General features: G+C 35.2%; 1 protein-coding gene across 1 annotated transcript in view; it reads right to left on the minus strand.

Annotated features, from left to right (window-relative positions):
- The window catches only part of LOC123664442 (Down syndrome cell adhesion molecule-like protein Dscam2), an 87706-nt gene that overhangs the window by 4684 nt on the left and 56706 nt on the right, over nt 1-26316 (minus strand). Inside the window, exons 25-28 of the mRNA XM_045598986.1 lie at nt 23994-24111; nt 22765-22916; nt 22325-22438; nt 298-375 (exon numbers count right to left, since the gene is read on the minus strand). Of these exons, the coding sequence (XP_045454942.1) occupies nt 298-375; nt 22325-22438; nt 22765-22916; nt 23994-24111 (462 nt within the window). The remainder of the gene's footprint in view (nt 1-297; nt 376-22324; nt 22439-22764; nt 22917-23993; nt 24112-26316) is intronic.

Raw genomic sequence — 26316 nt, forward strand, 5'->3', positions numbered from 1 at the left:
AACTATCGCGTCTATATAATATAGGAATGTAACGCTTCTTTTTGCATGTGGTCACTTAGCTCTAAAGTATTTATTAAGATTAGGTTTACGTTATTGTGTAATTAGTGTTTACAATTACTGGTGATCCTAAATAAATAAATAAATAAATAAATAATTAGAACCCCGACGCATAATAAGAAATATTATAAGTTCGAATCCAATTTGTCAAATCTATATGTGTCTTTGTTTGTAGAATCGTAGGTATTGAACCTTAAGGAGTTTCCTCGCCTTGGTTTGTGATACTCCATCAATACTCACGTCTAGGCATCCCTGAGACCGTTGCTTTTGACGTGCTGTCACTGTCATCAGACTCGGAACGAGTTTGAAAACTGGTCTCTGTAACAAATTACCAATTATAAATTATTGTAATATATTGTTTTCTAATGTTTACGCAAATTTCACTCATTATAATGAAACAACTTTTTCGGCTTTTATCTCAGTTTATTCGGGTCCGTTCTAAAAAAAAAAAAAAACGTAAAAAACCGCGATAAAATGCGAAAAAGTTTTTTCATTGTAGTATAAATTAGTTATGTGTACCTAACTCGTGCTTGCAGTTTAATCTTTAATGTAGAATTCATTATGTCCATTTTTTTTTACTTGTATAGAAGTTTTAATATAACTCAGCATCAGAAATAGATAATTTTGTTTTAAAATGTCTTTTATAAGAAAAGAATAATTGTGTTTACAGGCAAACGAAAAAAAAACCGACTTCAATTATATCGACAAGTAATACAACGTAGGTAGACGAAAAATTAGTCAAGTAAATAAGTATTATCAAAGATAACTCCAAAAGTTGTAATCAGATCTCGATGAAATTTAAATGTGACCACATGATAAACATCGACTTTCGATTAAATTGAAAATCATCAAAGTCGGTAAACCCAGTAAAAAGTTATGTGGATTTTTGAGTTTCACTCGATGTCTCTGGGATCCCACCATCAGATCCTGGTTTCCTTATCATGGTACCACACTAGGGATATCTCCTTTCTAACAAAAAAAGAATTTGTACGATTTTATTTTTGTTATCCACACATTAGGAAATTCAAAACATTTTTTTAGTATCATATCAAAAATCGACCGTTTCAGCAGGGATCGAACCTGCATCTCCGACTGACCGTGTCGGTGCTCTAACCGATTAAGAGGAAAGGGTACCGGAGAGACTTTTCAAAAATAGGTATTTGAATAAAATGTTTCTGTCGCGCTGCATGCCGCTACCGCGCCCCGCGCCATTTCCGCTCCGTTTTTTCTATGTGTGACTGTCGTCTTGTTAGTGTGCGTGCGCCAGCTATTCAGCTATTAATTGTTGACGATATTTTAGAATTCGCATCTTTCGTTTGTGATTGACTACGAATACATATAGCGCTTAGTGCTATTTTTCTGAATTTGGCTTGTTTTATTGAATTTGTTCTGCATCGTATTGCTGTGACTCGGCTTACTATTATTGGATTTCGTAAACTACTTATTATTATGTTTTATTATTTTGACTTGGATACTCTTTGTGACTTGATACATTACTATATTTTTGTGGGTAATTATCGAAATACTTAGGTACTTTATTTATGAATTAGGTATGTAATTACTTGGTTGAGGTGTGTGTAAGAATGGGTATTGAGATACATACATAATTATAGTGTATACATGTAGTATATAGTATAAGTGTAAGTATAGTATATATATGTAATGTAGTACATACATAGTATAAAACGTTTGTCTTAGTACCTATATCATTTGTAATGTCTCATGTTTGTCGCAGTTATTAATACATAGATACCTATAGGTTATATGTATTAATTAACATATAATTGCGGCGATATAACAATGGTTAAAAATAATATTATAATTAAAAAAAAAAACAAGAAAAGCCGCCTGCGTGAAGAACAACTAGGTATTATAAAGTCAACTGAATAGGCTGGAACAAGATAAAAATTCAATAATTACACAAAGATAGCTAAATAAATCACAACAATTTCACACATTATATACTGTACACTTACAAAAATCATGAAGGCGGCTTTTGCAATTATTATTTTATTTATGTTTTTTTAGTTAGGCAAATTACGTAATCGATTCAATTTTTTTAAAGAGTGGTTGATTAACATGACATAACATAACAATACACTTTATTGTACACCGACAGAAAATAATAATACGTATCAGATTGATTTTTAGCCGACTTCCAAAAAAGGAGGAGGTTCTTAATTCGACTGTATTTTTTTTTTGTATATATGTTACTTCAGAACTTTTGACTGGGTGGACCGATTTCGACTTGCTCGCAAACGAAAAAAAAACCGACTTCAATTACATCGACATGTAAATACGAAAAAGGTAGACGAAAATATAGTCAAGTAAATACGCGTTTTTAAAGATAACTCAAAAAGTTATTATCAAATGTCGATGAAATTAAACACGATAAACACGAACTTTCGATTAAATTAAAAATCATCAAAATCGGTACACCCAGTAAAAAGTTATGCGGTATAATACAACGTAGGTCGACAAAAAAATAGTCAAGTAAAAACGTATTATTAGATATAACTCGAAAAGTTGTTGTTAGATCTCAAATAAATTTAAGTGGGACCAAATGACACCACCTTTCGATGAAATTTTTTTTGTTGGTATCGGTCCACTCAGTCAAAAGTTCTGAAGTAACATACATTAAAAAATTCAGTTGAATTGAGAACTTCCTCCTTTTTTAGAAGTCGGTAAAAAAATAGAAACCAATTTTACACGTCTATAGAATTCCTAAGTCGAGAAGCTTGAACAGTGAAAGATTTAGCATAAAAGAAAGAGGAGTGAGAGGGAAATTCAAGAAGTAAGCTTTCCTCATAACGAAGACTGCGTTCATGGGAATCATTAAGAAATTCAAATCGTCGCTTTCGATAAGCAGGTACAACAGGGTTAAAAAGAATAGAGTAAAGTAAGTTGAGAATATGCGTATTCCTGCAGAAGGGAATTGGGTGCCACTCAGGGCGTAACTACTGCCGTATCAGCCGTATCAATGATACGGGGCCCCCTATTTACAGGGCCCCTAAGGTGTGTAAGCAAAAATTAGTAAAATGTTATCCACAATGTCACTTAATCTTGTGCTTCCTGGAAAAAAGATTACAAAAAAGTCATACATACCTATAGAATTTTCACTTCAGAAATGACTGAAGTCTGAAAAGCAATCCCCTTTTCTCCGAGTTAAGCGTGCGCCCAATAGTTGATAACATTTTGTATCGTTTATTTGGGAATTCAGTTAATCATTATGAACAATGAATTATTGTTTTTTATATAAGAATGGGGCACACAAGCAGACGAAGCAATGTGATATATAACGGCTACCGTCGCCCATGGCCCTTAGAAAAAGATGTAGACACTCGAACTCGCTTGAAACCCCCAAATTTTAGCAAGGTCATTCCACAGTTTGAATATACGCGGAAAGAATGCGCACGAAGCTCGCAAATTGGTTGTTAACCACTGGTGGATACAATTAGTACCACTAGACTTCTTGACGTCGAAAGAATGCAGAACACGACAAACGACACTGCTCATAGTGCACATTACGCATCGCGTGCTCGCACCGTGGAATGCTCGATGGTGCTTTCCCCTCATCGTCAAGAGTTGAATTCGACGCGAGAAGAGTGCAAAGAATTTTCGCTTACTTTTTCGCATAATGTGCCAGAGAGCCTTCAGGTTCGCGCAATGATGGAAGTGTAGACTAAAAATAGTTACCTTCGACAGCTTTTGTAAGAGGCAAAAGGCACGGGTTCCGTTTGGAAAGCCCAAAAGTTTCTCACCAATTCTACTAGTGTTTGAACTTTGCCCTAGCGATTTACTACCTGTAAGACCTGGAGGCAGCGTTGAATCTCTTCTTCAGGCTATGAGCCTGTGAATCCCCCGCATATAGATGCGGGAGATTCATAGGAATTCACTAATAGTATTAGCCTTACAGGCTGAAGCGAACGATCCCCCGCATCTATTGTTGCAGGTCAAGGCTGATAACTCTCCAGCTTGGAACTACAAGCTCTTTAAATTAGCTTAAAATCCGAAATTCAAAACATTCATTCTATTAAAGAACTCATGAAATTATTACTGATAAAATTCAATAGCCTTGCATCCAGTTTTCCGGAGGTATTATCTTGATGTTTTTCAAAACTAAAACTGATAAAAAATTACCTAAGGACTTCGATGGAACAGGAACAGCTACAGCAGACTACACTCACTATTGTCTATTTTAGGAGGAAGTAATAACTTATAATCATAAATATTTATTTTAATTCAATGCAAGAATTTTTTTGTGAGAAATCTTTACCCATCATTTGCCTGCCCCCCCCCCACTAATTTTGATACAGGGCCCCAAGGTTCCCGGTGTTCCAAGGAATACTACGCCAGTGGTTCCACTTGAGTTTTTTACGCAATTCAGAAATATGATTCTATTTGCGAAGTCCAAATACGAATCGCATAGGTACATAGATTCGACCAAATTTAATAATCTGCTCCTCAGTAATGTCAAGAAAACAACTAAGCAATTTTTTACCGATGAAAAAAAACAGAGGAGGTTCTAAAGTCGCCACCTACCTATATTATTTATGTTTGACCATGCATAACTTTTTACAGAGTATTCCGAAATTGATAAAAAAAATATATTGGAAAGAGTAAACCCCGAAGTTGTTTTTCGCCTAGGAGGCGAGGAAGAAGCGCGGCTCGCAGCTTGCTTGGCATAGGCATGGGAAAGAGTCCTAATTTTTTAAACTTTCTTATCGTATTTTTTATTAGTATTACGGTAATAATAATCATAATATACTTTTTTGAAATCCTTGTATTGAGCCCTTTAATTTGATACCAAAAACAACACAGTTATTTACCATTATTATCATTGTTATTTGTTAGCGAAACCCTTCGTTAGCCCAGGTTTACACAGTGTTACAAAAAAAAAACGCATATACGAATACGGTTTTATTATAGTTATGAAAAGAGAAATTATTTAATTTTGTTAATACGAATTTTAGAACATATCGACTAAAAATTACATCACTAGTGTATCGATATAATTATCGACTATGAGGCATCACTTCGCTGGCGTATAAACGTATTGCTTTGACCCTTCCCTCCCCCAGACCTATCCCCCAAAAAGCAAGAAAGGGACAACTGCAGCTCAGACCGTTTTAGGTAGATAATTTTTGACTAAAACAGTGTTTCGTAGTCGACTGTTTTCTCCTCAAAACATGGCAATTTTTTTTATTTTATTTTTTATAAAATAAAAGAAGACTTCGGCTATGCCCCTATGTTCTCATTTTTTTGAAAATATGCATATATTTTTTTTAATGAGTGTCTGAAAATGTACAAAAAATTATGCAATATTTCGAGTTTTTGAAGTCTCCTAATTCCTATGATAATAAGAATATGAAAAAAATCAAAACATAGGGGCATGTTCATGGCAGCAAAGAGTTCTATGTCACAAAAATATTTGATCTAGTGTCATTATCCAGGGAGAAAACAGTCGACTACGTTTGTATGGAGAAAGAGCCGGTACCCTTTCCTCTTAAGCTATAGAAATGTTTGATATGATGATTTTATATTTGGTCTAAGTGACTAATAGTTCGGGGTTCTGTAAAGAACTCACTATAGACGGCGCCACGGAAGAATTAACAAAATCGGTTCATAAACGACGAAGTTATCCCCGGACATACATTAAAAAAAAAAAAAAAAAAAATATATATATATATATATATATACGATCGAATTGAGTAAGCGCCTCCTTTTTTGGAGTCGGTTAAAAAGGTAAATGTTTTATCAAAGTCAGGTAAAATATAGCTATATAATAAGATATATATATATATATATATATATATATATATATATATATATATATATATATAGCTATATGATAAGAGATAATTAACAAAGGTTTTTCTAGAAGAAAATATAATTTCTGTAGAGCGTGGTAAAAAAAGTAATAAAAAATTTCCGGCATTATTACATTAAGGACGCTATCACATTTTTCTACAAATATCAGTGTTTTTCACGTACCATTTTAATTAATTAGGAGTCACCCTGAGAGGATATCTTGGTTTCAAATGAAAGATAATATATTCATCTCCGAGTGAGACCATAAAAATTCTATAGCCCCATAAAAACTTTTCACACAAATACAGTTTAACCATCACAGAAATCGCAAAAAATTAAAAAAAGACGGGTCTGAATTGGAACCATTATAGCCTAAATACACTGCACTAAGAAAAATAAATACACTAAGAAATTGTTGCTTATTTAGTCCTCTATGCGTAGCGCTAGATATTTTATATAAAAATAAATAATATTTCCATTTATGAGAAAAATAAGAAACGCTCTCAAATTTCTTCATACATTTTTTACAAGTGAACCATCGTCGTTCGTCATTCCGCGCCGAAACGCGCTCATGGAAGCACGGCTGTATCGCTTCAGCGCAAGTAATAATTACGTAAAAAATGAGTTTTTTGTGTGTACTGTGCTTGGACGAAATTGATACTTCACAATCGATTGTCTTTGCTATGCATCTGGTTTATATATAATAATCAATAATAATAAGTAATCTTTACAATTTGTCTTCTTTTCAACCGACTTCAAAAAAAGGAGGAGGTTACTCAATTCGACCGTGTATACATATATATATTTTTTTTAATGTAACTATGTTCGGAGATAACTTTTTCGTTTATGAACCGATTTTGATAATTCTTTTTTTGTTGGAAAGGAGATATCCCTAGTTTGGTACTATGATAAGGAAACTAGGATCTGATGATGGGATCCCAGAGAAATCGAGGGAAACTTTCAAAAATCGTACGGGTGACTAGTAAATTTAATAATGTTTTCATTAAGTACTATAAAGCACTACTATTTAATAAAGGTCTGGAGTCGATCTGATTGATGATGGAGAAGAAAGATAGTCGAGGGAACTCTTCAACAATTTATAGCAATTACCTGCTTTTTGATCTTAATTCGTTTCTATTGATGAGAACTTTGCACCTGTATTAGTTATAAGTGCCATTACAGTCTGATGATGGAGACAAAAGATAGTCGAGGGAACTCTTTAACGACTTATAGCAATTACCTGCTGTTTGAACTTAATTCATTTCTATCGATGAGAACTTTGCACCTATATGAATTACAAGTGCCATTACAGTCTGATGATGGAGACGAAAGATATTCGAGGAATTACCTGCTGTGTGGTCATCTGTGTCACAGGACCAGGTTTGATGATGGAGCCCATAAACACTCGAGGGAATTTCTCAACAATTTATAGCAGTTACCTTTTGCTGTTTGACGACCGCTCTGATATAATGGTGCATGTGCCGCGTCGGCGGCGCCTAAACACTGACGGTCGCGGGTTCGATTCCCGCTTGGAGTGGATATTTATGTTTATACAAATATTTATTTTCAGTCTAGTTGTTAATCCTTGTGGTTCTCCCAACCTAGCCTCGGAGAACACGCTAGGCTGTCAGTCCCGGTTGTTATTACGTGCACCTGATAGCGAACTTTACTCATAGTATGTCGACGCGTTAGCGCAGCGGTCACAGCACTGGCTGTTGCGCTGGCGTTAGTGGGTTCAATCTCCGCGCAGGACAGACATTTGTATTGGCCATATAAGATGTTTGTCATGATCTGGATGTTTGTGCTTGTGTATTGTGTATGTTTCCGGACCCCCGACACAAGAGAAAAAGCATCCTTGTTAGGTCTACCCATCACTAAAAATTGTAAAATAAAATAATTTTTAACAAAAAAAAACCGACTTCTAACAGGAAACTAAAAAGTGAAAAATAAACTTACTTAGTACAAAGTAATTCGAATTTTGATTTAGTTAATCAGAAATGATTAAATAAATATTTTATAATATTGAAGAAATTTCCTGTTTGAAGTCGGTTTTTTTTTTTGTTAAAAATTATTTTATTTTAAATTTACATTCATCATCATCATCATTGTTCCGTTTGCAGAGTTATAAAATAAATAAATTTCTAAAATAGAAGCAGCCTATGTTACTCCTTATTGCATAAGATATATCCCAGTGAAAGTACCGTCAAAATCGGTCCACCCGTTTCAGAGATTAGCCGGAACATACCGACAGACAGACAGACAAAAATTGGAAAAATGTTATTTTGGTATATGGACCGTGTATACATCCGTATGCATTTAGTAAAAAGCAGTATTTTAATATAACTAAAGGACACTCCAATTTTATTTATTTGTATAGATTGTTTACGTAAAATATGTTATGTTTATATTATTATAATGTTAAAACTATAATAATATAACTTAAAATTGTATGTGATTTTGAATTATAAAAATAAGCGTATTATTATCTATTATATTTTATTGTATAGTACGACGAACGAGTAGTAGATACCCTGACGCCTTAAGACATCGTCATAAACAGAGTAGGGGAGAGGTTCCGTGAATAGTAGGTACTTAGTAACAGTTACCAAGTTCGACTTTAAACTTACAACTAAATTTACTAATCAATACCAGTAAAATTAAAAATTAATACTTTCAAGTACCAAGATTAGTTACGTCGGTACAAAATCGAGCAGATAGCGGTATCAATGTGTGCGTACGCGTAAAGTTATTGTGTTGCGATTTAAATACCTAAACTTGAGCGAGTGAAAAATGTGATAGCGTCCTTAAAGTAATTTACATTCCTATTTGAAATTTCCTATTTCTGTACAATTCAAATATTAACATTTATTTCATTTTAATTTAATACTCAAAGTGGTTGAGCTAATTTCAAACATGTGGTGGGTGTTAACTATTTCACAAACACGTAACTGTTGCTGTGTCGCCGATCGTTATTTATTATTTGAGAATAGTTTAAAAACAAGTTTATCGGAGCAACTTCAAGTAAAACAATTTAGCGCTCCGTGATCAATCAGTCGACTTCTATCGTGGAAAATACGAAATTTCCACAAATTACGTAACTCTGAGCTACGTAGAACAAAGTCATTAATTTTATTAAATTAGATCAAGATTGATGGTGATACAGTATACGGTGTAAAAAATCGAGAAAGTGTGGGATGTAGCGGCTTGTTTGAAATCTAAGTGGAGTATGGGAAATATGTGTGTAACTCATGACCCTGATATTTTGAAATTAATTATATGAAAACGACTACTCAGAGAATAAACGAGACGATTTGAAAAGTTAATACATTAAAATAAAATGACTATAAAGCACAATTTTGAAACACTCAATTTCAAACTATAAAAAATAGGCGCATTGGTATTAATTATTAATATTAAAATAAGACAAAATATTTAAAAAAGTAAAAGAAATTTCGGAAAATAAATGAATGATGCTAAATATTATGATATAACCAATCAATTTAATTATTGCGTCTATAACATACCCTCCGCCCCTGGTAGTCGCTAAGAGTATTTATTTTATTAACTTACCCACCCGAAGCCGGTACGGATTGTTAGTTGAAAATATTTTTAAGTTTACATGAAATATCAAAACGTAAAAAAAAAACAAACAAAAAAAAATCACTCGACGCGTGGATTGCACTGCGATACGGGGTATAAAACTTTTTGAACGGCCTCTGTTGACAGCTTCATAAAGGCTGAAGATTTTATCAACGAGGTAAAATAGGTTTTGTTATCGAGTAAAACGGAAACTATTACTTGTACAAATATATTATGTGAACGTGTATTTTTTATACGTTTTGGCGAATTCACAAATACATATATTCCTAAACATTATACTTTTTATACATCAAACCTCATTTGTAGGTACATTTTTGATACATATCAAAAAAAAAAAAAAATACCTTCAAATTAAATTAAGTAAAATACTTCCGACATAATTATTAGTTGTTGAAACTTTTGTAATTTAATTCTATAAATAAAAAGTTGGTAAAGAATATTAAGCAATCACTGAATAAAAATATTTTAGTTTTAATTTTTCACGTTTTTCCACACCTTCCTCCCTTTCACGACCTTCCTTAACTAGTAACATCAAAAAAAAAAAAAAAAAAAAATGAAAGTTCCTTTGAAGTTATTTATTATTTTAGTTATATATTGGAATTACCTACTTACATTTATTATTTATATTCGGGACCTAAAGCGTGAGCACGATTCTAACAACGTATTTAGTATGATATTTATTTATTTATTTATTTAAAATCTAAACGTAGGTTAGGTGTGGTAAATATGTATATCTAAACTACAAAGTTATATAGTTGTTGTCATAAGAAAGATATATCCATGTTTTGATAGAACACAATCAAATCTATATTAATCTATAAATGTATTTCATTTTTAAATGCTCGTAAATTGATATTTGATTTAATTGCTACTGGTTGGAATCTATCAACACTTTTTTAAAAATAAATTTGTTAGATCTAATAGTGCAAGTTCTGTATGTGCAAATAGTGTTCGATATTTGAAATTTTAACAGAATAATTTACGATACAAGTAGCGTAAACATTTTTATCTACACTAATGTTGTAACATTCTACTTATGTTTCCAATACTTGACTTATAATTACTACTGTTATAGCGCAGACAACAAAACATTCAATTTAAGCAATTTCACATGATGGTATAATATCCACATCGATATCGTAAAATCTCATTATAACATCGCGCGCATGCGCGCAGCTGCGCTCTCATTGGTTAAATTTTAATGGCGGCAAAATCACTGTGACAATACACGTACGCGTGAATTTAATTTAATAAATTAAAAGTTAAAATTGGATAGCGACGATGATATTTGTACGCTTCCGGATATTCTAGAATTGGCAACAAAATTAACTCACAATCTTTTGCCAGAAAAATCTAGAAAATTATATGAAAAAGAATATAATAACTTATTCCGACTTCGTCTACGAGCTCTACTGCTTGCCCCGCGACCGCTACAGCTGCTGGATCAATAATTAACATTAACTTTCAAAATTGTACCATCCAAAATTTGAACAATTATTATAAATAAACTATTGTCAGCTTTTACTCTTGTTGTTTGATTAATTGCATTAGTGAAGATAAAGTAGTGTATGCAACTGCATATAACACGGGTATTAAAACACTCGTTACTATTATGAAACTCGCTGCGCTCGTTTAATAAACTCACACTCGTGTTTTAATACCCTTCATTATATGACAGTTGCATAAACTACTAATTTCTTTGCCGCACTCTGCTTTCATAATATTTGCCAATCTTAGAATGAGACAGATATATTTTTATCAGCAATTTCAATAATTTCAGGCGGTTAGTATGTTCTGGCTTACCGCGATTATTATTTAAATATTTAGAGATTCCTGATAAGTGACGTTGACAACTTGTCACTCATACGTTGTAGTTTAAAGTTTTAGTTATTTCGTCATCTAGTTTTTTATTGTGTATGGTTTTTGTAAGCAACTTTTAGCTTAACTTGACAATAACGAATACAGAACGACGGTTTGAGACTTTTGGAAATTATGCATATACATTTCGACTATTCGTTTTTATTGATACTGATTATAGGTAATATTTATTCCTTTTGCAAAATCACATCTAATATATAAAATTCTTGTGTCACGGTGTTGTAGTTAAACTCCTCCGAAACGTCTAGACCGATTCTCATGAAATTTCGTGTGCATATTGGGTAGGTCTGAGAATCGAACAACATCTATTTTTCAACCCCCTAAATGTTAAGGGTAGTCCACCAGTATTTTTTTTAAATTTTTATATAAATTATTTATTTTTTATTTTATTATGATTTGGCATTGAAAAATACATACAATCCTAAATTTTCACCCTTCTACCACCAACCCCTATTTTTAAATAGCGTTTAGCGGTAAGACAACGTTTGCCGTGTCATCTAGTAAATGTACATTTGCGGTTTTCTAATACAGGAATACCAACTACATAGTTTTAAATTTTGTATATTGGTACCTATATTCAGTATAGATTCTATACAGAGTCCTATGAACAACAGCGGTATAATAGAGTTATGGGAGCACGTATAGTAGCCACATAGATTTGAAACGAACTTATCTTTCAAAGCACCTTTGTGATTGTGATTCGATTTCAGTCGCGTGACCGTACCTCGCCTCTTCGTAATTGGTACAATGGAGGACAATAATTGACAACTGAAGATGATTCATTGCTAAATTTTCGATGTTAATTAATACCTTTTTGTGAGAACTCCCTAGAACGAGATAATGTGGATGATTCCTAATTTAGCAACACTTAATTTTATATTTATTATTTACTAATATTAGTCTATTCATAATAGTTTACAGAGCTTTGCTCCAGGCGCAAGTAAGTAAAAAACAAATATCAATATGGAAATTGAATTAAACAATCTCATCAAAATCGTCATCACAGCAGCCTTTCGCAGTCTACTACTGGACATATGCCTCCACAAGTTCACGCCAAAAATGGCTTGAACTCGTGTGTTTTGCCCATAGTCGCACGCTGGGCAGGCGGGTTGGTGACCGCAGGGCTGGCTTTGTCGCACCGAAGACGCTGCTGCCTGTGTATTGCAAAGCTAGTAGTTGGATGGTTATCCCGGCATCGGTCGGCTTTTTAAGTTCCAAGGTAGTAGTGGAACTGTGTTATCCCTTAGTCACCTCTTACGACAACCACGGGAAGAGAGGGGAGGGGGGTGGCTAATTCTTTGATGCCGTAACCACAATACAGCTTATCAAAATACAATAATTAAATTTTTTAATTTGTAATAATGTTTTTAAAATACATTGTTTTTAATACACAAACTCAAAATCTTTCGGACTGTTTTTAATAATTCTTTCACCAAAAAGAATACTATCACTGAAAAGGAGAGAGCATGAGGTCAAACGAACTTTGAGATGAGACTTTCTGTTGATATAGTATAGTATAGTAGTCCATGTGGGTGTGTGGGTATATATGTACCCTTTAAATGTTTCCAGGGAATGGCCAGCAGTTTTTGTGACTAATGCCTTTAAAATTTTCGTTCACTATTGTGTTACAGCCATGCATTGTAGCTGTTGCGGTGGCGGTTGCAGGTTCGATCCCCGCACATGACAAACATTTGTATTGGCCATACAGATGTTTGCCGTGGTCTGGGTGTTTGTGCAGTCCCTGTGGGTCTCCCCACCGTGCCTCCCACGTTAAGCCGTCGGTCCCGGTTGTTATCATGTATAGCTAATAGCGATTGTTACCCATGGTAGGGAATATACCCGCCAACCCGCATTGGAGCAGCGTGGTGGATTAAGTTCTGATCCTTCTCCTACATAAGAAAAGAGGCCTATGCCCAGTAGTGGGATATTAGAGGCTGAAGCGATTGTGTTAGAAATTTTTGTAACCTTGAGGTCAATATCAAAAGGAATGCGTAAATTTAAATGGAAGATAACGGAACAGTTGGAAGATGTGAAGTTTGGTTATTTTGAATTTTTTTTTTTTAATATATAGACTAGCGCTTGACTGCGATCTCACCTGAAGTCAAGTGAAGTTGTAGCCTAAGGTGGTGCGCGCTTGCCTAAAAGATGCCTATTCACCAAAGATACCCAAGATATAGTTCGTTGGAAAAACGGAAGCCGGAAGGGCATTCCAAATTTTTGCGGTGCGTATTAGGAACGAGGAAGGAAATCGTTTAGTGCGAGATCGTGGGATTTCAACCACATAGCGGTGCAGATTCATGCGATGCCTTGCGGTTCGGTGGTAGAAAGGTTATGGTGGAACCAAATTGTATAGTTTTAGAGCACACTCTCCGAAATATAACTTGTAAAATACCGACAAACAGGCAACCTTGCGCCGATGTTCGAGACTTTGAAGTCTAGAGCGAACCAGCGATTTGTCACCGATGAGTCTTCTGGCGCGTCGATCCACAGAATCCAAAGCAGCGAGCTGGTACTTGGCAGAGCCATCCCATAAGTGGCTGCAGTACTCCATACCCGATCGAACTTGTGCTTGGTAGAGAGTAAGAAGCTGTTCCGGTGTGAAGTACTGCCTGACTTTATTGAGGATACCAAGTTTCTTACCAGCAATTTTTGCCTTGGATTCTATGCATTGTCCGAAGTTCCTATTAGACGAAATATTTATGCCTAGAAGATCAATACTATCGCTGATCGGAACAGATACACCCCGGAAAGTTGGGGCTAATGGGAATGGACTTCGTTTAGCAGTGAAAAGACACGCTTGTGTTTTGGAAGCATTAAATTTGACTAGGTTGGCGTCACCCCAATCGGATACCTCTTTCAAAGCCAAATTCATGCGTTCAACCAGGGCCTCTCTATGCTCATGAGTTTCAGCCCCACCAGCTCGGGGACCGGACACGTATCTCTCCGTAACAGTGCTGTCATCCGCGTATCCAAAGATACCGGGCCTGAAGAGGTCATTTATGTGAATCAAGAAGAGGGTTGCAGAGAGAACTGATCTAAGACCCCCCGAAATGATCGTCCACTCAGGAAATCTGATATCCAGTCACACAAGCTCGGGGGTATTCCGTAAGCTGAAAGCTTGCTCAATAGGCTCTTATGCCAGACCCGGTCAAATGCCTTCGATACATCAAGTGAGACAGCTAGCGCTTCTCCGTGCTTGTCCAAGTCTTCGCCCCAGATGTGCGAGGCGTACACTAAAAGATCCCCCGTGGACCTGTTACGGCGGAAACCGTATTGCTGGTCCGACAGGAGGTCATTCAACTTGAGGTATGCTAGGAGCTTTTCATTCAGTATACGCTCCAAACTTTTACACAGTATGGAGGTGATCGCGATAGGTCTATAATTAGCCGGGTAGGCACGACTACCTTTTTTTAGCTACAGGTTGTACGTTGGCAATCTTCCATGCTTTAGGAACTTGAGCGGATTTTAGAGAGAGGCGGTACAAGCGCGTGAGAATAGGAGACAACTCAGGAGCACAGTGTTTAAGTACTCTTGCTGGTATCCCGTCAGGACCACTAGCCTTACTCACGTCCAAGTTACGGAGTACTCTCAAAACCTCAGTTTGGCGAATGCGTAGTTCTGACATAACAGAGTCGCAAGGTGGATGTCTGGGCGGTGAGGCACTACCTGCATCAAGGAGCGAATTTTCTGCAAACAGATTCGCTAAAAGTTTAGCCTTGTCTGTCGCAGTAAAGGCCAGCGATCCATCTGGTTTAAGCAGAGGAGGCAGCGAGGGACGGCAGAAGCTCATTTCAACCGACTTAGAGAGTGACCAAAATGCTCTACTACTGCGCGGATGGGAAGCTAGTTGGGCTCCGATGCGTTTAATACGGTTGAAACGAGCTTTTTTAAGAACCCTTTTGTAGGACTTGGCAGCAGAGTTGAACGCTCTCTTCCTCGTAGTTATGTCCGGAGATTGAAGATTTAAACGCTGAGTCCTTACGGGCTGCAGCTTCGGCACATTCTGCATTATACCACCTAGGGATCTTGCCATCTAGTGATACATCAGCAAATGGAATGAAGTACTCCATCCCCTGACGTATCACTTCCGATATTTCTTGTTCGCAACTCGACGGATCACTGGAAGAGAAGCAAGTCCGCCGCCAAGGGTAGGATGCAAAAAAGTATCGCATCTCACCCCAATCTGCCGACTTATATCGCCACACACGTCTGGTTCCGGTAGGACCTGTATCCAGAGGGTGAAAGTTAGATACTGACTTTACCACACAGTAATCAGATGTGCCCAGGGGAGCTGCAACTGATACCGAGGACCGGTCTGGGTCAGTTGTCAACAGAAGGTCCAAACAATTAGGTGTATGGTCGTCAACGTCGGGTACTCGTGTTGCTTCTTGGACTAGCTGGGTAAGATCTAGCGACAGAGCAAATTTGAGCGCCTCTCTCCCGGCGTGGTCGGTATTCTGGTATGAGAACAGCCAGTCCTGGTGGTGAGCGTTAAAATCCCCCAGAAATACCATTTGGGCAGCTGGATACCGACGTTGGACCATGTCAGCCGTCTCACTGAGATAGTCGAACATCCGAGTCGTCTCCCGATCACCACTGTGCGACCGATAGGTACAGGCATACACAATCTGCTCCATGCCCGTATCCAATAAACACCACATGATGGAAAGGTTAGGTATTTCTAAGTTACGTAGACGCCGGCAGCAAACATCATCACGAGCAAACATACAGACTCCAGCGTGAGATTTAAAATTATGTTCGAGCGAATACAAAGGGTACTGCAGGTACGTTACATCTGCTGGGCTACCAATTTGCGTCTCCGTAAGAAAAAGTAAATTAATATTATTATGAAATTATGAAACATCCTCACTGTTTAAGTAATAAGAAAATAGTGACACACGACTGTCACTAAGCTTAGCTGCGCCCCTTTGACCAATGAAATTTAAGTGAATTAGAACGGCGTGTTTATTTTAATTGGTAAGATAAAACGCGTCTCGTTTCGTATGAAACATCGTAAATTTCCTATTTCATAAGTTTTAAGTTTTAATAAAAACGAGACATAAAAAAGTTTATGTTCTTCTACAAGATTAAATGGAGGTAATAAAAGCAGGTAGTGATTGTTTTCGTAATATCGTTTAGTTATAATAGACCAGTTCTTTTAGCCTTTGAAAATGGTAAAAAGTGAAAAAAAAATTATAGTAGGATAAAAGCCATTGTAAAGTGAAGAGAATACAATATGCATAATTTGCATTTTCCGAGAACATTTACCATATTAATGTGTATTTTTTTTTGCTAATGCTAGTGGTGCAAGAAAGTCCAATAAAGTTGGATATATATAGGATACCAATAGGAACCCAGGTTAAGGGATACTAGTAAAGGTATCTACTAAGATTAAGGTTATCCAGGGTTGATATGTTATGTTGGAGTATATCCGCTAACCCGCAGTGGAGCAGCGTGGTGGATTAAGCTCTAATTCTTCTCCTAGATGGAGAAAGAGGCCTACGGCCAGCAGTGGGATGATACAGGCTGAATCGATCGAAATATTTACGTCTGGTCTATTATTCTTTCTGGTATTTATTTCACGTCTTAGAGACCACTTGAAGCCGAAGACCGTATCTGATTGTGATCGTTACTCGTGGTCTGAAAATTATTCGCGAATCCGAAGTAGAGAAGCGTGGAGTATTAGGGAATATCTCTATAGAGAAGTCATATGCTCGCTTCAGCCTGTAATAGCTCACTATTGGGCATAGGCCTCTTTCCCCGTGTAGGAGAAGGATCAGAGCTTAATCCACCACGCTGTTCCAATGCGGGTTGGCGGATATATTCCCTACTATGAGTAATGAACGCAATCAGGTGTACATGATAACAACCGGGACCGACGGCTTAACGTGCTCTCCGAGGCACGGTGGGGAGACCCACAAAGGCTGCACAAACACCCATACCACGGCAAACACCTGTATGGCCAATACAAATGTTTGTCATGTGCGGGGATTGAACCCGCAACCGCCAGCGCAACAGGTACAATCCATGGCTGTGACCGTTGCGCCATCACGGCGTCATATGCTCAGCTGTGGAATATTATTATTAGATATTAACTGTGACCCACGGTTAAATACGCGTTAATTTGATAAAAATATAATATCCTATAACTTTCCTCGGTGAATGGGCCACCCAATACAAAAAGAATTATACAGTTCGAAACAGTAGTTCGTGAGCATTAGCGCTTTGCGTTCTATAGAATGTTGGTGTAGATACAATTATACATGTATTGATTTTCTTTTAATTATAATATATATATATATATATATATAATAACTAAAAAAATATTATTAAAAGGAGTCCAAGGAGGCAAGGTTCCGAAGATACTGTCAGCGTCCCCCCTTTCAATATCTAGACTAATTCTTTGTCCGAAGTAGCTGCCAGCTCTTCGGTCTCCTGTGACGTCGAATAACCTTTTTGCTATTTCCTTAAAAAGTCTTATAGCGCTAGGACGTGATGATTCTATGACATGACATGCTATGTATTGATTTGTTTCAGAAAACTTAAAGTTTGAATGTTAAGTCAAAACAATACGAAAATCGCTTAAAACGCTTTATACAATCTTAAAGCATACCGTGTAACGAAACAATAACGACAGGAAATTGTTTCCTACGTTTGTACGAACGGACGCAGTAAATTGAAAGGGGATTTAGGATTTATATAGAGAACGGACTAATATAATGGACTTCGGAATAATACGTATTTCATATATAGTTTTATCTTGAAATGAAACTGAAAAAGGAATTCACTGTATTTCCTGTTGCGAAGCGACTTGTATTCTCAAAGCGGGTTTGTCTTTTTCAATTATCTACACACGGAGTTGATATTTATAGAAATAGTAACTATTTATATTATAATACTTTTTAATGGTGTTTTTTTATTATATGAAATATATGATTGTATATGATGAGGTGATTAAAATACACAGAATGACATCTTTTATTTCTCTCATAGAATTCTAATTTTTCTACTTGTTTCAGTGTAAACTGATCTATTTATATTATCGCTTCAGATTGTAATATCCCACTGATGGGCATAAGCTTCTTTCCTCATGTACGAGGAGGATTAGAGCTTAATCCGCCACGGCGCTGCAATGCGTGTTGGTGAATGTTAATATGATTTTAATATGATTGTGATTACTTTAATTTGACATAATCGAATGTAAGATATTTCTCGCTGTAGATACTCTTCGTCAAACAAGTTTGAACTTTTAATAAATTAAAAACTCTGAACATTTCACTGTAATATCAATCTAATACATTTAATACGTGTATCAAAAAATGTACTTCGTATTTTAATATTTTTGGGCTTTTACAATCCAGCGTTATTCCGGGTAAATGTAATTTACGAAATGGTTAAAAATAATTCGATTTTAAATCCGGTTATTAATTAAAGTAAGTGCCGCAACCTCATAATTAAGATTTATTTATTTCTGTTTGTGTTATTTTTATTATAAGTACATTGTGATTATTACTGTTTCAAAATCAGAATCAGAATTTACGTTATTCAAGGAGGTTTCAAGCACTTTGTATCGTCTTTTTACACATTAAAATATTGCATCCAAAAAAACGATATATGCAAATTATTGTAATAGTTACAAACAAATAGTTATACAGTGACGCACAGCAAGAAATTCTCACTTTAATAAGCTTAATACACGAACTTTTTAATGAGAATTGTCTAAGCACTCATCGATGGAAGCAAGGTTCCGCGCAGTCGCCACTTCCTACTTCAACGTCAACATTAACGCCCGTTGCCATTTCGATTTTTAATATCTAATATACCAGTTATTTAAGTTACAGTTCACTCTGTTACACCCTTAACAACAATTAACAACAATTAACAACAATTAACATCTTTTCAACAGACTTCAAGAAAAGGATGACGTTCTTAATTGTACTGTATTTTTTACCTCATAAGTTTTTATTAGGTCAACTGATTTCGATGATTTTTAATCTAAAGTTGGTTTTGTCATATTGCAACTTTTTTTTTGTTATTTGATCGAAATCTGATTATCACTGTATGAGTATCCCTAATAATGCGTATTCAATTGACTATTTCTTCGACTACGTTGTATTACCTGTCGATGTAATTGAAGTCGATTTTATTTTTCGTTTGCAAGCAAACACAATTATTTTTTCAAATTCAAATTCAAATTCAAAATATTTTATTCAGCATAAAATTATTACAATTTCTTACTGAACGTCATGAGTCTACTACCAGTTCGGAAAGAAGAAGCCTCTGACCTGAGAAGAACTGGCGGAAGAAACTCAGCGGGACTAATATCATATTTTTTTTTTTTTTACAGTAATGTTTTTTTTTTTTTCCCAAAGCAAATCGAATTGAACAATAATTTTATAAGTTGAAATAGCCTGGAAGCGATCACATCATTCCCAAGGCGTACTGTCTTCTAGAAAATCATTAATCGAATAATATCCTTTACTACACAATCGTTTTTTCACAATTTTTTTAAATTTAGCAATAGAAGCTTTTTGAACGTTTTCTGGGAGCCTGTTGTATAAGCGTATACATTGTCCATAAAAGGAATTACTGACTCGGCGTAAGCGAGTTACAGGCACTGCAAGTTTATGTTTGTTCCTAGTATTAATGCTATGCATGTCGCAATTCCTGGGAAATTCGTGTATATTTTTATGAACATACATAACATTTTCGTACACATATTGAGAAGCAACAGTCAATATTTTTATTTCTTTAAACTTATCTCTTAATGATACTCTAGGGCCTAAACTATAAATTGCACGAATAGCTCTTTTCTGCAGGACAAAAATAGTATTGACAGTAGCTGCATTTCCCCATAATAAGATTCCATATGACATAATGCTATGGAAATAACTAAAATATACTACGCGAGCTGTATCTACGTCAGTAATAAGTCTAATTTTTTTAACCGCGAACGCTGCAGAGCTGAGCCTATTCGCTATCCCCTCAATATGAAGATCCCACCGCAATTTCGAATCTATAGTGATGCCTAGGAATTTAGTGGACTCCACCGGTTTTAACATCTCTCCTCCCAATTCTACACCATTATCAACAAGTTTAACATTAGGTGTCGTGAATTTTATTAATTTTGTTTTTTTTTTATTTAATAATAAATTATTTGAATCAAACCAGTAGACAACCTTTGAGAGAGCATCGTTTACATCGTCGTATATAAGTAAATTACGTTTCACCTTAAAAATAAGTGAAGTGTCATCAGCGAACAATACTATCTCATGCTTGTCCTGTACAAAAAATGGCAAATCATTTATGTAAATAAGGAAGAGAAATGGGCCAAGGATAGAGCCCTGTGGAACCCCCATATCCAGAGGAGCCCCAGGAGATCTCTTACCATTTATATCAACCCTCTGTATTCTATTATTCAAATAGGAATTCAGGAGGTCGAGTGCCTTATCTCTAATCCCATAATGATGCAGTTTCCTGATCAACGTCTCATGGTGCACACAATCAAAGGCCTTGGATAAGTCACAGAATATCCCAAGAGCATCCTGCGACCTCTCCCATGCCTCAAAAATATTTTTAATTAGCTCAACACTAGCATCTGTTGTGGAGCGACCTTTTGTAAAACCAAAAAAAATTAAATCCTTATTTTGATATTGTTGTAAATATAAATACTAAATAAAGCATTACTCGGTTTTATGGAAAGGTAATATCATTTGTAATTGACAATCAAGCCATCAAGCGCCATCTAGCTGTATATTGAGTTCTGTGTTCAGTCACTCGGCTAATTGACCTTTGGTCAAATTACGTTGTTCAAGGAAAGGACAAGCCTATTGAACGAGTATTTCCAAACACTAAAGCTTATATAGAGGATGGTTGCAACAACAGGCATTTGATTATAAGCTTATACGACGCATTTTTCTAAGCTATATACGAAAAATCAGTCGAAAATAGTTACAACTGAACCTAGCTTGTGAATAACTACTGCTTTTATTTGACGGATTTTTGTGTATAGCTTCATCATCATTCATCATTACAGCCTATACAGTCCACTGCTGGACATAGGCCTCCACAAGTTTACGCCAAAAATAACGTGAACTCATGTGTTTTGCCCATAGTCACCACGCTGGGCAGGCGGGTTGGTGACCGCAGTACTGGCTTTGTCGCACCGAAGACGCTGCTGCCCGTCTTCGGCCTGTGTATTTCAAAGCCAGTATATAGCTTAGAATCCTTTTTAAATTATACCTATAGTAAGTAATACATATATTATGTATTTTATTATGTTTGAAGTAAAACTTCTTTACGCACGCTTGACTTGGGAAGTAAGCTGGTGAATGCGTGACGAGAGCGTTACGACAAGTGTGATCGGGCGAGGTGAACGGAGCAAGAGAAAGAGGTGCGAGCAACACTTTCTTTCTCTCATAGTCAGTTACGTTTCGTATATCTAAGACACAATACCGGCCTATTTTACAGAACTTTTACTGCAGTCGTATGGTCTAGGGCACACTCGTTTTTTTTTTTTAGTTTTCCAGTATTTTTACTAGAACTGAAAATAGAGAACTTGAAATGAAACAAATGAAAATGTTACTAATAGAGTTATCTAAATATAATATCAACAATTGTCAAATTATCAGTATAAAATTGCAATTTAAAAGCCACTATTTATCGCTTCCGAACTTATTATTTAAGTAATGGTTTTGACAAATCATTGAGGTGTGCGATGAATATGTAACTTTCAATATCACCCTAATAAGCATAATAATTTAAACTTAATCTCCTATATATATCTGTGACTATATAAAATTAAAAAAAAATGTATATAAAGATATTGACTACACGCGAGAAAAGAGTTTTCTTTTATACAACTAATTTGACAATAGATGGCGCCAAAAGTTAAGAAATCCAAAGGTAATAACTATATTTGATATATATTGCAAAATACAATTTATTTATAGATCATGTATATAGAAAAAGCACTTACCCGTATCGAACCTCGGTCTACTCGGCAGTCTGCTGGGTAGGTCTTGATTCTCAACATGGTCGAATGTCCTGAAGCCTAACGCGAATTCTGCGTATGGACTTATCTCGAACATTTCTGCGAGACGATGAAAATTACTAACTTGGTAAATTATAACTTGAGAAATAGATCAAATCTTAAGTTTTTAATTAAGAAGCACTTTCCCTTATCCATAAGATTTGTGTTTTGATTCCGATTTAACAAAAAAAAAAAAAAAAAAATTGTATTAATTGTTAATTCTTATATTTTTTTTCTTTCAGAATTTCGCGTTCCTTAATTCCTATAAAATTAATCCTGTGCATCAGACGCTTGTTCCAAACCCACATACAATTCACAGATCACAGAGAGAAGTATACTATATTTGACAAAAGACATATCTTTAACATATTTATAGCAACACAAACCATTTTTACCCTTCCTGGGATGAACAGGAGAAGTGTATATCCGGGGCGTATGAGCGTATCTTTCCTTATGTTCGGACTGAGAGGCGACACTTTCGTTCCGAGACTTCACCTCGTCGGCGATAGAATGACGGTATTGTGATGAGTAGTTCTGCCTGTTAAAATAAGTTACTAGTTTTAGGATGAACGTTTTAACACAATTTGTTTCGTGTATGAACAATTATTATGATGGGTTTGTAATGAATATTGATAATGTTTTTTTTTTTAATTTTAATAATGTTTTTATGACCTTCCAGAAATAGCAATTTGGGGTTGAATTGTTAAAATTAAAGTAAACATTATTAAACATGTAATTGCACGCCTCCGAGGAGGCTGCTTTACTCTCACAATATGATAAATCCGGGAAGCGCTTACGCTTAAACGTCTATATTTTTATAACTATGCATTAATCTAATATCATTATCATTATATACAATAAAACTAAGTTGATAAAATGTGCGTGCCGATAAAACTTAAAAAGGAGTCCCGGCACGATGAATGAGCTTATATAGTGTGATAGCCCTTTATACCCCCTCGAACAAGAAAATTCCCGTGTTAACCTAAAAGGCATGTTTTTAAAGATATAAGGGATTTTTCAACCCTTCAACTTGGAAATTAAGTATAGTGGCGCCGTCTGTTAAGGGTTTAATAACATATATGGTAAAACAACGTTTGCGGCGTCAGCTAGTATGCTATAAAGACACATTTTATACAGAATACACATCAAAATTTAAGTTAAATATCATGTGAAGACTTTATTGAATGCTATTATAGCAAAAATAATCGATTGAATAAATATTATGTTGAACGTCAACATTTTGGATGTACGGATGATAGCCAAATAACGCGAGAACCACTTCACAAATAAAGCTGTTTTTTGTTTTGTCAGGAAACTATTAACTATGAATCTAAAAGACACTAAATCAACTAATCGAACTTATAAATCGTTGTACAGTAGATCAGTTCTAAAAAAAGTTCCTAGAGGGCGTGGAGGCGTGCACTTTTCAAATTTTAACATCAAAGTCTAAATGGACTCACAAAGAAACACGAGTCTATTAGTGAGAATTAACCTCTTGAGCTTGAAGTTACAAGAAAACATTTAGATCATATCTACAAACCACACATAAATAACCACATGTAGCATTTACTTCCAACATATACATATAGTAGCTGCATATATAATAGCCTCTCACCTTTGTCTCCTTAATAAGATACAAGTGAAGGCCAGCAGACATATCACGAGCAGTACGGAGCTGCAGGTTATCACCAGCATGTTCAAGTCGAAGAAATCCGACGGAGGACCTATTTCCTCTACAAACAAAAACAATATGGGTTAGTTACTAATCTAAATAAAAAGTATAATACAGATGGAAAATACAATAAGTGACCAATTTTATGTCCAGAAACCCAAACCACTGTAGATATAAATATAATCTATACACTATTTTTGAGCGGAAATTAAACCCAGGATAGTTAACGCAAAAACTAGTTGCGTTGACCACTGCGCCAAATCATCGCCTATTGATGCATATTGACAAAAACATAAATGTATAATACTATGCTATAATGCGAGAGATATGCTACTATTCATAATATGCTCACAGAAAATAAAGAACATGATGGCCGTGATGAAATAAAAATTGGTAATTTCCGTGATTGAAAATAATTAATCATTTTAATACTCTGATTTAAATGATACGATATTCATAATATGATTACACTAATAAATAGCCAAGAACCAATATGTAAATTTAGTACATAAAATATAATCTGATAAGTATATATAACTTGGTAATGGCTTTATTCAGAAACCTATTAAGGCTGACATTTTTAAATGAGACGAGGACACTTTCACAACTTCTAAGTTTAAAAGAGTTGACGTCGAGTGCCAAAGTTTGAACGAAAACTTAACTGAATATGCAATGGAAGCAACCGGTCTCGTGCAAACAATTTTCATTACAAGAAACTAATAAATCGATTTCTTTCAATAATGATAAATGACCAATAAAAAAAACCCTTTTAACCGACTTCCAAAAAAGGAGGAGGTTCTCAATTCGACTGTATTTTTTTTTATGTATGTTACATCAGAACTTTTGACCGGGTGAACCGATTTCGACATTTTTTTTTAATCGAAAGGTGGTATGTGTCATTTGGTCCCATTTAAATTATTTGAAATCTAACAACTAATTTTCGAGTTATATCCAATAATGCGTTTTTACTTGACGCTTTTTCGTCGACCTACGTTGTATTATACCGCATAACTTTCTACTGGATGTACCGATTTTGATAATTCTTTTTTTTGTTGGAAAGGGGATATCCCTAGTTTGGTACCATGATAAGGAAACCAGGATCTGATGATGGGATCTCAGAGAAATCGAGGGAAACTCTCGAAAATCCGCAATAACTTTTTACTGGGAGTACCGGAGTTTTGATAATTTTTAATTTAATCGAAAGCTGATGTTTATCATGTGCTCACATATAAATTTTATCGAGATCTGATAACTACTTTTTGAGTAATCTTTGATAACGCGTAGTTACTTGACTATTTTTTCGTCGATCTACGTTGTATTACTCGTCGATATAATTGAAGTCGGTTTTTTTTTCGTTTGAGAGCAAACACAATTATACGAACTCAACTAATTAAGTATGAAATTAACTTTTAGAATGTCCTAACTAAAAATGTAGGATCACTTATTGTGAACTTCTGGACCTCATCTGGGTCCCAATGAGACAATCTTCTATTGGACATCCCTTTGAGGGCCCACTCATAGCCCAATCGGTAAATTCTAATCTTCTACAAGATATATTATCTAGACAAACTTAAGTAAAATAAGGTCTACATAATATTATTGCCAGGAGGATGTTTTCCTCCATCAACCTTTTGGATAGTGTAAACACAAATACTTTTACGATAGTCCAAAGAAAATAACTCTTATATTACGTTAAAAACTTTGGAATGGGAAGCTTTATGTAACTTAAAATTGTAGGTATTCTTTTAAAATTAATATAAAAGTTAGATCAAATTGAGTAATTTTCGTAAGCAGAAATCTCTCGAGGGATCTTTATTATTTTTTTATCTTTAAGTGGGCGGGCAGATGAAATATTATCGTCTAAACTGAAAGATGATTGCGTATCCAAAGATTAACCATAAACGGTATCAGGTATATGTGAAAATATATTTAATAGGTATTTTTTTTTCTATTAACAATTGTAGCGAAGTGATAGGTGAGATGAACTATAAGAGCCTCAAACAGGTGCTAAAATTATATAAATGTCGCATTTAAAACATCATCACGCAGTTACTAATATTTGTAATATCCTAATAATTTATAAATAATTAGTTGTTTGATGTAAAAGAGCTGATTTTGTTGGGGCATCAGCTCTGGTCTTTCCATTCCGCATGGAAGAACACTTAAACTCATTCGTTTCAGCTAATATCATATACGCTTGATTGCGATTGTTACTTATTTATAGTAGAGAAAATTATAGGGCTACCCGCAGTAGAGAAGTGTGGCA

This window comes from Melitaea cinxia, chromosome 22, assembly GCF_905220565.1.
Source record: "Melitaea cinxia chromosome 22, ilMelCinx1.1, whole genome shotgun sequence".
Taxonomy (NCBI): domain Eukaryota; kingdom Metazoa; phylum Arthropoda; class Insecta; order Lepidoptera; family Nymphalidae; genus Melitaea; species Melitaea cinxia.